At 35.4% G+C, this 14,710-nt stretch overlaps 2 protein-coding genes across 2 annotated transcripts; both read right to left on the minus strand.

Moving 5' to 3' along the window:
• Positions 1-510: 510 nt before the first annotated feature.
• Positions 511-3,411, minus strand: LOC137721344 (putative WRKY transcription factor 24). Its single transcript, XM_068460442.2, has 2 exons — positions 2,803-3,411; positions 511-934 (listed from the first exon to the last, which is right to left on the minus strand). The coding sequence occupies exons 1-2, from the start codon at positions 3,279-3,281 to the stop codon at positions 757-759; spliced, it is 657 nt and encodes a 218-aa protein (XP_068316543.1). The 5' UTR covers positions 3,282-3,411; the 3' UTR covers positions 511-756.
• A 2,928-nt stretch (positions 3,412-6,339) lies between these two features.
• LOC137720527 (alpha/beta-Hydrolases superfamily protein) lies at positions 6,340-10,829 on the minus strand. The gene is made up of 10 exons (XM_068459608.2): positions 10,358-10,829; positions 9,009-9,145; positions 8,736-8,909; positions 8,221-8,457; positions 8,027-8,127; positions 7,867-7,939; positions 7,704-7,772; positions 7,480-7,587; positions 6,927-7,052; positions 6,340-6,734 (listed from the first exon to the last, which is right to left on the minus strand). The coding sequence occupies exons 1-10, from the start codon at positions 10,683-10,685 to the stop codon at positions 6,540-6,542; spliced, it is 1,548 nt and encodes a 515-aa protein (XP_068315709.2). The 5' UTR covers positions 10,686-10,829; the 3' UTR covers positions 6,340-6,539.
• Between the last annotated feature and the right edge of the window lie 3,881 nt (positions 10,830-14,710).

Here is a 14,710-nt window from a genome sequence, read left to right on the forward strand (position 1 = left end):
TGCCCTTGATGTAGACTTGATTCTAAATGCTAAACTTGATAATCAACCTTTGGAAGTTTGGTTTTAAATTGTCATGATTTTATACACCATAGTTGGTTCTTTGAAATTCGGCATATTATTTATCAAAAAATGAATTTTGTTGTTGATGAATTGACTCATTTCGGTTTAGGTCCATTCTTTTTTTAGCAAGCTCCTCCATCTTGTCAATCTCATTTGATTGCTAATATAGTTGGGATCATTTAGCCTTGGCTTTATGTCCCATTGACAACCAAAATCCTATCATTTCTTTTATATTGTATTTTTTTTACAACTTGCCAATACTCAAGTTATAATTAGGTTTTAAACTCATCATTCATGAAACTTTAACTTGAGACCTTCCAGTTACGAGTGGAACACTATTCACGAGCATATCATTTAAAAATCAAGAATAAAATAAGGAGTCTAAACATATATATAGTAACAAAATATATAAACGATTAAAGCTTAATGCATAACATATACTAACATAGATTTTGGTACATTAATTTTTATATTTAATTTCTTTTTCTTATCACATAGTCACAGTTAACGTGTACAATTTTTTTTTTTTTTTTTTACAAGAAGATATTAAGAGAATGGGTCTCGAACACATGACTCGGGTGCAGGGTAGACTTTCTTAACCCACTTTTGAACTACAAATCTCTCCCTACGTTGTGCACAAAGGTTAATATATAAGTACAAATGCCAATGAAAGATGATATACAGTGACCTTGTTAATTAGAACCTAGAGAGGAATTGCATTTGCTTCAGTAGAGGAGTTAGGGTTTCCATGAGTTTCTCGCAAGGATGATTGTGGATTCCTTCATACGTTGTCATGACAATGCTCGTGTCTTTAGACAGCCTCTGGACCTGTTTTTTCACATTGCATGTGTGATGTGTGCAGCGGTAGTAGCTCCTACAATACATAAGTAATGACCATATGTTTAAAATGAAACATAGAGGAGATATTTTAAACTCGACACAATGGAATGAAGAACACTAACTAATAATTGAGTAAATGCCCTGATAGTAGCATTGTGCTTAGATGGAGAAAAAAATTAATTAAACTAAAATATAAAATTCTGAATCATTCGGTTCCTATATATTGTCACACATTTATATATTTGGAGGGTTATATCCCATGTAATACAGATAACCAAACAACTACGGGAGTTTTGGGATTCAAATTGCTAGCTAAACACCTCAAATGTTGCTAGCTAGAATACGTAAGGTATATATGACTAGGTTCAATGGCTTCTTCTTTATGGTAAATTAGTTTAATTTCCCTAAACAAATTTGTATTAATATTAGCATTTTAAATGATTTGGGAGCTCTCTTTTTTTTTTTTGTGGGAAAAATGCTTTGTTATAATTGTATTTTCTGCTAAAAATATACTTTTTGGCAGAATTATATGATCATAATTTCTGAGTCCAAATGGCAAATATTCACGTACTAAATTTCCTTCTCGGGTCAGGCTTAGAAAAAGTTTTTCTATAGACAAACCCAAGTCATGTAAACAATTGGGTATTTATTTTTTTAATTTTTTATATAATTTAATGAGGATGATGAAGGTATTTATCAAATATAGCAAAAAATTAGTTCTTAATTTAAAAAATATCAGTTTTTATAAAAACTTTCAAATACGTCCAAATTCCACTTATATAGACATTAAATCCCTTATTTTGTATGTATAACTAGGTGGTTTTTTTTTTTTTTTTTTTTTTTGAACAAACCATATCATCTACACTAATTAAAAGACTTTTTGTGCAATAATCAAGAGTTGCTCTCACTAATATTTTTTTTTCTTTTTTTTTCATTTCTTTTCTAAACGCAGAACAAATGTTTCTCTCATTTTTATTTTTTAATAAATAATAAATAAAAAAAACCTTTCTTTCTCGCCTAGTTCCCACAAAACACTTTAGTGATCAGAGCTCTTGTTGCTGCCATTCTTGCAGCAATATTTTACTTTGTGCTTAATCTGTTTATTCTTTACGATGTTCTTAATCCTCTCCTTGTGGTAAAACCTAGTTAATCAGCATGAGAATTTTGTTGGTTAATTTCCTTAATTGTGGTCTTGCTCAACATTTCCGCTTTTCTCAATACTGTAAAAAGCTAGTACCATATGTAATATCATACTCGAAGGGCAGCTTGGAATTATGAAAAAGTCCTTTTCGTATTTATTTTTTCGTGCTATGTTACATATATGAAGAAAGATTTAAAGATCACTAGGCTTCTTTGATTATTTTATTAAAATATAAAATTGAGAGAAACCTTTGTTCTTTGTTTGGAAAAGAAACGAAAAAAAAGAAGAAAATATTAGTGAGAGCAACACTTGAATATAGCACAAGAAGTCTTTTAGTTAACAATTAGTTATTCATATATTTGAGGGCATTTGTGTCTATTTAAGTGGAATTTTGGATATATTTGAAAGTTTTTATAAAAACTGACAATTTTGAAATTAAGGTTATTTTTTTTGTTATATTTGATAAATTCTCTAAACAACTTGACTAAATAAATTGATTCTCTATGTTCATATGAGATAATTCACAAGTTCTGACAAATTAAGCAACTAAAAAGAATATATGCAAATGATAATTCGTTTATGTCTCAGATTCTCTTGATTCACCAGCCAGCTAAGTAACCAATATTCATCATTTTCAAAAAAAAAAAATTCCCTAGAATATTAAATAAAATAAAATTTGTTCTCTAGATTGATACATGTACGGTATAAACAATGTGTTCATATTCATAAATATTTGCAAAGTAATTAAATAATGAATAAACCTGGGATATGAACTGTTCTTGACGGCTTTCTGACCATATTTTCTCCAGCGGTAGCCATCATCAAGAATATCATCCTCACTTCGAGTCTGAAACGCAAACCTAGGTCGGCTCGCCGCTGGTTTTCTCATTTTACCCCCACCTTTCCTTTTAACACCCACCTTTTCTTCCTGATCAGCTCCAGTATTCCCAGCAGAGCCACTAATATTATTGTCCATCATAGCCATAGGCTTAAAACTATTAATCTGATCATGATTAAACCCGCCTGCCGCTTGAGTACCACCAGAGAGAAGGCTAACCCAATCAATGTCTAGAAGATCGGGAGGGTTGGTCATCAATGAGGAGGATGAAGAGGGTGTGAAGAGATAGGGAGGAGGGGGAGGAGGGTTTTGGGGTGGCGGCGGTGACAAGAATGGTAATGACAAGGGCAGCGATTGGGAGGTTAATGGAGGTGGATTATGCTGTTGATGACGATCTTCCATTATAATTAATAGGAGTGTTTTGATTATAATTAGTGGTCAATAATCAAACTAAGGGTGAGAAAGGAAGAGAGAATTTTGATGCATGTATATATAAAGTCTTCTCCAGCAAGGTGGTGGAAGGTGAGAAGAAGTTGGACTGACGCACACGAACAAAGTTAGAGAGAGAGAGAGAGAGATGATTGCTTAGGGTTGAATTAAATGAGAGGAAAGGGTTTTTTGCCGTTTTTGGTATAACACTATCTTCTTTACCCTAGCTAGGGTAAAGGCCAACTACATCTCAACTACTTCTGTTCAACTGCAAATTTCAAGTGCATAAGGTGACGTGCCCCAATATGCATATCGTTATCATCAATGCATGGATTTGCATGCATGGCTCTCTCTCTCTCTCTCTCTCTCTCTCTCTCTCTCTCTCTCTCTCTCTCTCTCTCTCTCTCTCTCTCTCTCTTCGATCTTCGATCTAGGGGTGGGCACGGTGCGGTTCGGTGCGGTTCCACCCCTAAATTGGAACCGGAACCGAAATATATTAACGGTTCGATTCGGTGCGGTTCCACTTAAATTTATGACTAGAACCTTACGGTTCGGTCTACACCGGTTCCGATTCGGTTCTTGCCGGTTTACGGTTCCTAATAATAAATTATTTGAACACCAAATCATTATGCATTCAAATACATCTTCTAAAACTGATTACATAAAGTTGCATACAACACATCTTTTTTAATGCAAATGTCTTTGGTAGTGGCACCAAGTCAACAAAAAGAGACAACTAAAATACATATGCACTAGTCAATCAGTCAACAAACAAAAAAATGATGAAACAAATTGCAAGTTTTCAGACTTCAGAGAGCAAGCAAGAAGCAGCAGCTCCTGTACACAATTTTTCAACCTATTTTTCAACCTATTATACCATGACATGTGTGTGTATATATAATTTATTTATTTATTATTAATAAAACGGTTCGGTTCGGTTCGGCCGGTTCTTGGTCATTGGAAACCGGAACCGGAACCGGTTTGAACGGTTCGGTTCGGTTTTTCACTCAAATTTGACTTTTCCGGTCAACATGGTTTTTTTTGGTTTTTTTTCTTACGGTTCGATGCGGTTTTGCGGTTTGGCGGTTTTTATGCCCACCCCTACTTCGATCTTCACCCACAAGATTCATGGTATAGGTGTTTCTGTAATATTTTAATATATTGAGAACTGTAGGACACATGTTCAAATAATCAAAGTTTGACTAGATACTGTTTACCAACCAAGGCAAGCAAAAAGATTTGGACCGAGTATCATATGTATGTTGCCGACGCCATCCTCTTCTATGTGACCCACAAGCATTGTGACAGGACTCCCGCTTGTCTTTTATCTCTCTATTGATACTTTCCTAAAGCAAATAAGTTATGTGTACATTGAAGATGTGTGTATGAAAGGAGAGATTGACAACCACTTCCTACCAAAGTTAAGGTTACCTCGCCGCCCTAATATGCCTCATTTGGTGGTTTGGATAGGATAGAACTTGTATTTTGGATAGACTAGGTTAGGATTATAGTGGACGGATTGGAGTCTTATTTGGTGTTTTGGTGCAATCAGGGCTTGTGCAACCCACCTACCTTCCCTGAAACTCAAAAAATCAAATGATCTTCTTTGCAAGGAGTTCGCAAAATCCACCTACAAAATAGGTTCAGAAGAAGGGTTCAGGGTTTGATTTGATGATGATTTGGGAGCACGTTTGATACATAGGATTGACTTAGATTGCTTTGATTAGGTTTGAGTGTTTCTATTTCGGCGTGTTGTTTAAATTGTCTAAAATAAGTCCACATAAAGAATGTAATAATCTCAGCTTGTCCAATGATCAATTAATCCTATACATTGGTTAAAGATGATATTAGTGTTGAATAACCCCATTCAGTACTAGTCCGGTCAATCAATTGACCCCTAATAGATTGACATACGAATCAACTAAGAGTACAATTTATAACTTTACATAGAGTTGTTTTCTCAATATTTTTTATAGACTACCAATAAGAGTGGGTAAAAAGTGTAAATGATGCTTAATAAATTATACATAGCTTCGATTATTAACTTTTCATACAATACTTTTATAGCTTCGATTATTAACTTTTCATTCAATACTTCTATAGCTTCGATTATTAACTTTTCATTCAATACTTCTATAGCTTTATCGTTTGAAAATGCTTATTTAGAAAGAATTTCTCTTTGAAACCGCTGAAAATGCTTATTTAGAAAGAATTTCTCTTTGAAACCGCCTTTAACATCAACGCTTCTATTATTTCAAAAAATTTAACAAAAATGCAAGTGTTTTCTTGAAAAACACTTAAAAGTATTTCCTTAAACACTTGAACATGTGCATCTTTTGCTTTTTTCAACACCAAAGCATTTTTTAACTTTTCCTGAGAAACACGGTCAGAGGCATTTTGGTGATTTAATTATAAAAGCACTTCCAATATTGTGTTATATAGTTCCTATATCACAATGATAAGATATAGTTAAAAAAACAACGGGCCTTAAAAGTGTTAATTTTAGGGGTATGCTATTCATACATCTATTTTTACTTCTCACACACCTTCTGTTAATTTCTGTCATTTGATATTCTTTAATTCATTCGATCTGACAACCGCAAATTAAGAGGGTGTGTGAGAAGTAAACAAAAGTGTTCGAATAGCACATCCCTAATTTTATATTCAAGACTATTCTAAACAGCTCTAAGAAGGAGGAGAATTAGAACTTGTATTATTATACTAGTCAACTAACTTAACTCACATTTGCGTGTGTATTGAGTAATTAACAGTACACATTCGCTTAATTTTATAGAAAATCAAATTTTGCTTAAAAAGAGATCATTGTAAATAAAGTCTCTAAACCAATAATACAAGCCTCAAATTGAACTCTAACATATAGAGAAGCTCCTTGCCGCAACTAAGGCACCATTATAAATGTTTTGTTTGGTAGAGGATCGGATCAAAATGAGTAAGACATTATTTTTAAGGTACGTTGAAGGAAGCAATAAAAAAATTGTGCGGTAGGAGATGGAGGATTAAAGGGAGAAGGTAAGAAATGAAGAGTTTATCAATTCTAACCTCCCCAAAATAGTAGGATTAGAAGAGAGAAGTTTCTGTAATGTCTAATCCAATCATCCATACCAAACGAGGCCAAAGTATCAAGTAAATAAGTTGAATCAACTCCAGACCACACATTTGACCAAAAAAAGTACAAACTACAGAGATTTAGTGCAGGAACTGCCATGGAAATCAGAACAAAGGCTTCTTTCCATCTAGCATTCCGATCAAATGATCAAAAACCTGGCTCCCTGCATCGCGTAGACCAGAATGCATGAATTCGTTGGTTATCCACAACCGAATCCCTGCTATCTGCGAAGCAGTTTCCATGGCCAGCTTGAAGCTGACATACATATCTTCGTAGTAAACAGCAGCTGCAACAGGTACCTGTCAACATTGACAGAAACAAATTTAATTATTTACACACTTATGGGCGAAACTGCTGATAATTCACGTCAAGGGTTTGGTACAAATGGAAAACATCACAGGCTGCGAGAAAGTTTAGGTCTCCTTCCCCTTGTAAAATTCTTATGGAGAGATGCTATTCAAGTAGATTAACTTCATATAAAGGTAGCACACCTTGTTATTTTTTAGTGTATCGATGTCATATAGGGGAGGCCAATCCTTCTTCTCAGCCAATACATGAGAAGCACCTTTGAATTTCCTTAAGGCATGAATCTCATCGAACATCCATGGGAAGATCATCTGCAGGAGCAAAAAGCCCAATATTTGTGTAAAGCACTTTTGAAAGCTGCAAGTAACAACATGCTGTCGGAAAGCTCCTACAATTTTCATCAAGACACTTGCCCTGTATGCTACACAGTTGTGAATCTACTGCTTCCTGATGTACATCGGTCAACCCATAGACTGGTCCAAGGGTCTACAGCTAGACAGCTTTTATACCATCATGCAATTAAATCATAAATTTATGCACAGCTAGATATCATCGATTAATGTTTATAACTCCCCAAAGTATTCTACATCTCATACGCTGTCAATTATTTCTATCCATGAGATGTATAAAATGAATTAATATCTAAATACATCATCAACAACCCGTCACTCATAGAACTGAATGTCAACATTATGTCTTTTTGTCATTTTGAAAGAGAAGGTTGGAACAAATGCCTACCTCTCCTGTAAAAAGTACGGGACGACCTTCTTTTGCAGCCCGAACTGCATCAAATTTGCCCTCATCTTCAGCCCTTATTCTATGAGCAGACCACCGTGATGAAGCACCCTTCAACAAATAAATAACTACATAACTAGATGAACTGATAAGCTAATGAAAACTATATAAATATTTAAGAATATATAGTATAAACTTCTGTAAATTAACAAGATTAAAGCAATTACTTGACAGTATATGGACTCATGAAGAAGAGCATAAAGTGGATTTGTATCAAAAGAAGACCACTTGTCAAACTGCAAACATGGAATGGTTTAAGGTTTATAACTTTATACCAGGAATATTCAAAACCTTAGATTTGATATCAAGAAAAAGCAGTTATTTTCTTACAGCATCCAAGAAGTAATAACTAATTTCCTTTCGTGCTCCTGGAACTATTATAGGATCCCAAGCCCTCTCAAACCTATGGGTTGAAGTGAAATTAAAATCACTTAAAGAATGACTAAATTGTAACATATTAAAATCTAGATTCATATTAATGAAACCTTACATGTAATGTAAGCGCTCAAAACCAGCACTGGATCCTAAGCCACTAAGACCAAGAGTTTGCAATCCCTTTGGGGTTAGGAAGCCCCCGGATGGAAGTGGGACCTGTACAAAAACAAGGGTGAGTGGGGTTAATTTCAAAGATCTTAAATCTCAACAGTAGGAACAGAACCAAGATCATCTGTTCTAGACCCTCACCCCGCCGCCCTCTGATTCTGATAGATAGTTAACAACTTCACGAACAACCTCAATATCTTCAGGATACCTTTTGTAGTACTTCTCATTCTGATGTATAATCCGTTCAGAGCATGCTCTATATACAACGTCTCCAGTGAATCCATTTCCTATTGGAGGGATTCCTCCAGTTAAAAGGACTTGCTTTAGTCCTTGTGGTGCGAAACTCAAATAAGTTACTGCACAAAAACCACCAAAGCTCTGCACAAGGGAAAGGAAAAAAAGCTGTAATTCTGGTTCAGTTGTACAGGATACGGTTCAAACAATCCATAAGAAATGACACGAAAGAAAAAGCTTCACATATAAGAAGAATGATATCGACATTATGACTGAACTCTTGGATCATAAGAAAGTCCTTGATAACAAAGTAGGTCTTTCAGCAAATAAGGCAACTACAAAGCGTCAGAACTATCACAGTATAGTCTAAACCCTAAAGATCACATGCAAGCATAAATACCAAAGGAAGTTGTAATTAATACCTGACCCAAGATTGTCCATGGTGCAGCATCAGGAACAAGACGTGCTCGAATAAACTCTGCATCATTTACTATATTATCAGCTCGAAAATGTTTTACATAATCAACCAATTTCTCTTCAGACTTCAATTGCAACAAAGATGAAGCTGTCAAAGGAGTTGATAAACCTGTTCCTCGCTGCAAGTAAAATACATCAGCACAATTATAATAAACAAAGTATTGCATATCGACAAAAGCTTGTAATAAGATATGTCTCTATAGACATGCGGCCCATGCCTGATCCAGCAATATAACACGAAATTCTTCACATGCTTTACGTATCCATCCACTGGATTCAGTTGGTCGGGGGGCCTCAAATCCAGGTCCACCTTGTAGATATAATAGGTATGGCAAATGTTGTTCTTCTTTACCAACTGCAACATAAAATTTATTTTATTGAGGGAGTAATGAACCACATGTAAAGCCAAATGTCTTGTCTGCGTGTGCAAAGAATATTAACATTCTGCACAATGGCAAAATGGAAACAAATCTTGCTTGCCAATTAAATTACTATCTACTCTTCACTAGAGGGAAAAAAAAAAAAAAAAAAAAAAAAAAGAGAGAGATTTCATAACTAAAAGCAGACAGTTTTTGAAGCCCCAGTTTACAGGTATGCACATGCTTTCACGCTCAATTTTAGTATGTCTTTATCTCGAGTGTCATAGCCACATATGTATGCAACTTCTGACGTTACTTATCTCGTTATGAACCATCCTTAAATGGAGTTTAAGCCTCTTGCATGCACATATGCCAGTGTCTTAAGAATCCATATACAGCTTACTTGAATTAAATTAAATACCAAACAAAAGAAGAGTATTACTCTGGAACCTGCCACTAGTCTACTGAAAACTACTACACATCATATTTCAACAGTCAATGACCTGTTGTGTTATTAGACCAACATTCATAAAAAATCAAAGTGTTAAGAACAACGGTATGAGCACCTTTTGCATCAATAACAGAATACATCACATCAACAAAACAGTTTCAGTGTCTACAATGCTAAGGAAAAAGGAAAAACGCAACAAACCCAACTTTCACATAAGTGGGGGTATGTGGAAACTAGACATTAGCTCATAAACAGAAATTTCGGCACAGTTTTACTAGTTTCGTGACAATTGAAATTCACAAGAAACTTCACATTCCGAACATTGACATATTTATTTCAAGTACTACAATTGTCCTTCGAAAGTGCTTGTTTAAATGAGTAAGAAAACAAAATGTAGCAGAGTAATCTTACATATTTTCTGAGGGCCAAAACAACTAAGAACTATCACCATTGTTAGTTATTGGATTCGAATGACTCTTCCAATTCAAAACATTAATCAATGCCTTTTTCTTAGCTGTAGTAAACAATGTCTCAATTCTCTCCCTTTCCACCATTTTCTTGGCAACCAAACAGAGCAAAACACAAATATGGTCAACGACTTCAGCAAAAATCTGAACTCTGAGCTTCACGAACAAATTAATCACTTCAAATCACACACACTAGATTGCATAATTCACAACCAACACCATGCAAACAGTAATTAGCAGCTAACAACGCGAATTAAACTAAATTAATGATGTGAATAAAGCTTAATTACCTGAAACAACTTCGCGAGCGAAGACTGAGATCTTAGGCGAAGCGGTACGATCGACAGAGTAGTCGAGAGGCACGGTGAATCGGTGGTCTCGGAGTCGGAGCTCCGGCACCGAAAACCATTTCCCGGCAACGTGGTCCGGCGATGATACGGCGGACGCGGCGGTCTGTACAGACATGGCTGTTACCGTACGGAGTGAGCTCTGGCTATAACGGAAGCAGCGAAACTTGGCGATGTCAAGTAGTGGAAGCGTGCGAAGAGAGGAGAGAGGGGGAGAAGGAAGGCGGAGGAGTGAGGTTATCGATGACGTTGGCGCGTGAGTTGCCAGCATTTTGGGAGACAGTGTGAGTGAGACCCTCGGGGGTGGATTCTGGTTTTTAACACGTGGCGCGATCTAGTTGTGATTTGGGTTGGATGATCTGAGTGGTTGGATGTCTAGACTTTTTTTTAACGGTTCTGATTTGGACTTAGCGATGTCGTTGCAGAAGCAGATTCGATTATTTACGTAAGCCAAACCAGTGGAAGAGATTCGATAAGGAGAGGACCGATGGGAGATAATAGTTTAATGTAAAGTTATGTTTTGTTTCTAATAATGTAACATTATATCCAACAATTCATCAAACAGAATGACTCCGTTACATACAGTTCTTACACAATCAAATAAGACGGTCTTTTTAGCTGAAGAAGGTAACGATCTACCCCAGTAACATCCATTTTTTTCAATTTAAGGCCTTTTTAGCCGGTTAGGTCATCTCCAATAGAATGAGGGTTAGAGGGCTCTCTTTAGTCCTATAGTCCTCCAAGAAATTAATATTTTAACAAACAATGTCATGTCATATTTTTTATCATCTCCAATCGAGAAGGCTAAATGACCATAGACCAAACATAGCCCTGTGACAAAAAATCATCTCCAACCGAAATGGCCAAAAGGTCATAGGCCAAACATAATTTATTATTTTAATTGAATTAATATGGTTACTTAAATTAAACTACCTCAATAATTTTTTGAGATGTAATCTCAATAATTTGACGGATAAGATTTCGAGTGACACATGTCGTTAAAGTGAGCAACTCTCCAGATTTATTGTCGATATATAATCTTAATAATTTTTCGAATATGATTTCAAGTGCCACGTGTCGATATGTGAGTAACTCTCCAGATTTATTGTCGTTATGTAATCTCAAAAAAATTTTAGATAGGATTTCGAGTACTACGTGTCAAGATGTAATTAGTTGTGTGAATTTTAGATAGGATTCTTATTTGTGTGGCACTTCTTATCTTCAGCTTCTAATGTCCATAAATAGGGTGGATATTGGGCTATAATTCACACACCTTGATCTTTGCCCTTTCCAATATCTCTTTCAATTCAAGTTTGCAATGAATTCTAACTTTGGATCCTCTTCGGATTCCAACTGGAAGTCCTCATCCAATTCCGAATTGGAAGATAAATGGGCACAGATGAAACGAGAAGATGAGGAGTTTGATGAAGAAAATGAAGCATGGCGTAACACAACATATATGGCAGCAATGGCTGGGGTCATGGCATGTGAGGCAACTAAAGAACAACCTTAATGGAGTGGCTCTGTTGTTGGTCGCTCTTACAAGCCACAAAATAGAGAGATGGCGCATGAGACTCTAATGAACAACTACTTCAACCCCAACTTAGTATACACAGAAAAGATTTCAAACGTCGTTTCCGAATGAAGCGAGCGCTTACTTCATGATGTCCAACATGTCAATTTATATTTTTGACAGAAGCTGGACAGAGTAGGTCGCCCTAATTTCTCACCTCATCAAAAGGTTACTATTGCACTTTGAATGATGACCTATGCCTCATTAACTGATGTGATGGATGATACATATGGTATGTGTTGAGTCTACATGCCATCATAATCTTGCTGAATTTTGTCACATATTTGTTCAGATTTACAAAGAGGAGTACCTATGTGAACCAAATCAAGCAAATCTAGATCGGCTCATTCGCAATGCTGAAAACTATGGCTTTCTGGGCATGAAATGGTTATTAGATTGCATACATTGGCAATGGAAGAATTGTCTCACTGGATGGCAAGGAGGATTTAGCAGAAGATCGAGAAAACCAACCATTATGTTAGAGGTGGTTGCCTTGTTTGATACATGGATTTGGCATGCTTTATTTTGAGTCCCAGGATCCCAAAATGACATTACAGTACTTGAGCATTCACCCCTCTTCAATAACTTGACGAAGGTTAAATCACCTCAACTTGACTACTACATCAACATGTGTCATTACAATATGAGGTATTACTTGACAGGTGACATCTATCCAAAGTGTGCGACACTTGTCCAAGCAATTGCAAACCCTGTGGATGACACCCAAATGTGGTTTACCCTACACCAAAAGGCATACTGGAAAGATATTGAGAGAGCTTTCGATATTCTACAAGCACTGTGGAAGATCATTAAGGAACCAACAAGAGGGTGGAGTCGAGATAAATTGAACTCCATCATGATGTCGTGCATCATATTACACAACATGATTGTGGAGGATGAGTGAGATAGCTATATTGACGGGAAGTTTGATGATGACCAAGATGATCCAAATTGGTCAAGGAAGGCTCGTGCGAAAATATATAATGGGCCTAATTTGCCTTTGGATCCAAGAGCTAGTAATATCTCTTTAAATGAGTACATGAGGCGTCATAGGATGATACGTTTGTGTGCTACAAACAAGTACCTACAACAAGATCTTGTTACACATCTTTGGACAAAAAAAATGATGGAGTAGGCGTTTAAGTTTTATGTTGTTAAATATTTTTTTTAATGTTGTTTAAGTTTGAATAACTCTCCCAAGTAGTACTAGGGTGGAGATTGTGTTGTTTAAATTTAATGTTATTTAATGGCTTAGGTAGTTATAGGAAAAAAAAAAATTAGAATTTAAAAAAAAAAATTGTCCCAAAAAAAAAATTCAAATCCAATGGTCACTTGACGTCAGCTAGCGTTATGCTGACACCAGGTAGCTATTGAATTTAAATTTTTGGGCCAACCCGGGGCTGGCTAGCTAGTTTGGGCCAGCCAGTTGATCGGATTTCACATTTTTGGCCCGGTGGGGCCCACAAGCCCTTTAGCCTAACCCTTGGTTAGAGACGGTTTTCATGTCATTTCGAGCTATTTTTAGCCCTATAGCCATTTCATTGAGTCGGTTGGATTTACATTCGTTTTTTTTCCTTAAACTAGTAGTATAAATGTATAATCGAATCAAAGTAATTTATTTAACAAACAACTAGCATTTGCCTACATACTTTGTGTGTATGAACACATTTTTTAGAAAATGAGAAGGAGAGAAGGAGAGAGGGGGAGAGAGAGAGAGAGAGAGAATGTGGGGGGAGTGGGAGGTTTTTTTTTTTTTTTTTTTTTTAATTTTAAATATTAGAGATATTTTAACATCATCTGAAGGCTTCAATAAAAAAAAGTAAAATTTGGATCTGTGAAATTACATTATTACCCATCATTTTTTTTGTGTGATAGAAGACGAAGTTGTCTTTTCACCATCTTTTTGTTGACAAAGAGGGTTTTATTAATTAATAGAGATTTGGTTGTATTTGACTATATATTTTAAGGCTTTTGTGGCAATTCAATATCTCGTGAGATTTTCTACTCCATTTCATATGTCAAATCTTTTGTTTTACCTTCTATGTATCTAAAGAGGGTGTAAATCTCGTGGGATTTTCACCCTCTTTTGATTGACAAAAAGAGTTTTATTAATTAATAGAGATTTAGTTGTATTTGACAATATATTTTAAGGCTTTTGTGGCAATTCAATATCTCGTGAGATTTTCTACTCCATTTGATATGTCAAATCTTTTGTTTTACCTTCTATGTATCTAAAGAAAGATGACAAAAATGGCGGAGCTTTCATAATCCAAAATTGCCCTTCTCTCATTAAGCTTAAAAAATAAAAAATAAATAAATAAATAAAAACAAGCCTTCCACCTAGTGGGACTATGGTGGTTAGTAAGTTTATTATTTTCTAAAAGACTTTCATAAAATCAATTACAACTAAAACAAATAAATTTTAGGAGGCTAATGAAGAATTTGAACCACACTATTGCTAGTTCATTGTGAGGCTAAACCCATCTCCTTCTCTTTTAGTGTAAATAATATCGTTTATTCCAAAACAAGTAAACTTCAAGAGAAAATACACACAAGATAAAATTTTAATTTTTAATTGAGACAAGGCTTGTAAATTATTTCTTTGACCCTATTAGTGTAAAAATATCTATGTATAAGAAAAAATAACCAATTCGGTTTGATCACTTCACGTCATAACTAAAGATCTATTGGTGTTTTATTTTCATTATTGTTGAAAGAGGTAC

The sequence above is a fragment of the Pyrus communis genome, chromosome 1 (genome assembly GCF_041283825.1).
Source record: "Pyrus communis isolate YQ-2024b chromosome 1, ASM4128382v1, whole genome shotgun sequence".
Taxonomy (NCBI): Eukaryota; Viridiplantae; Streptophyta; class Magnoliopsida; order Rosales; family Rosaceae; genus Pyrus; species Pyrus communis.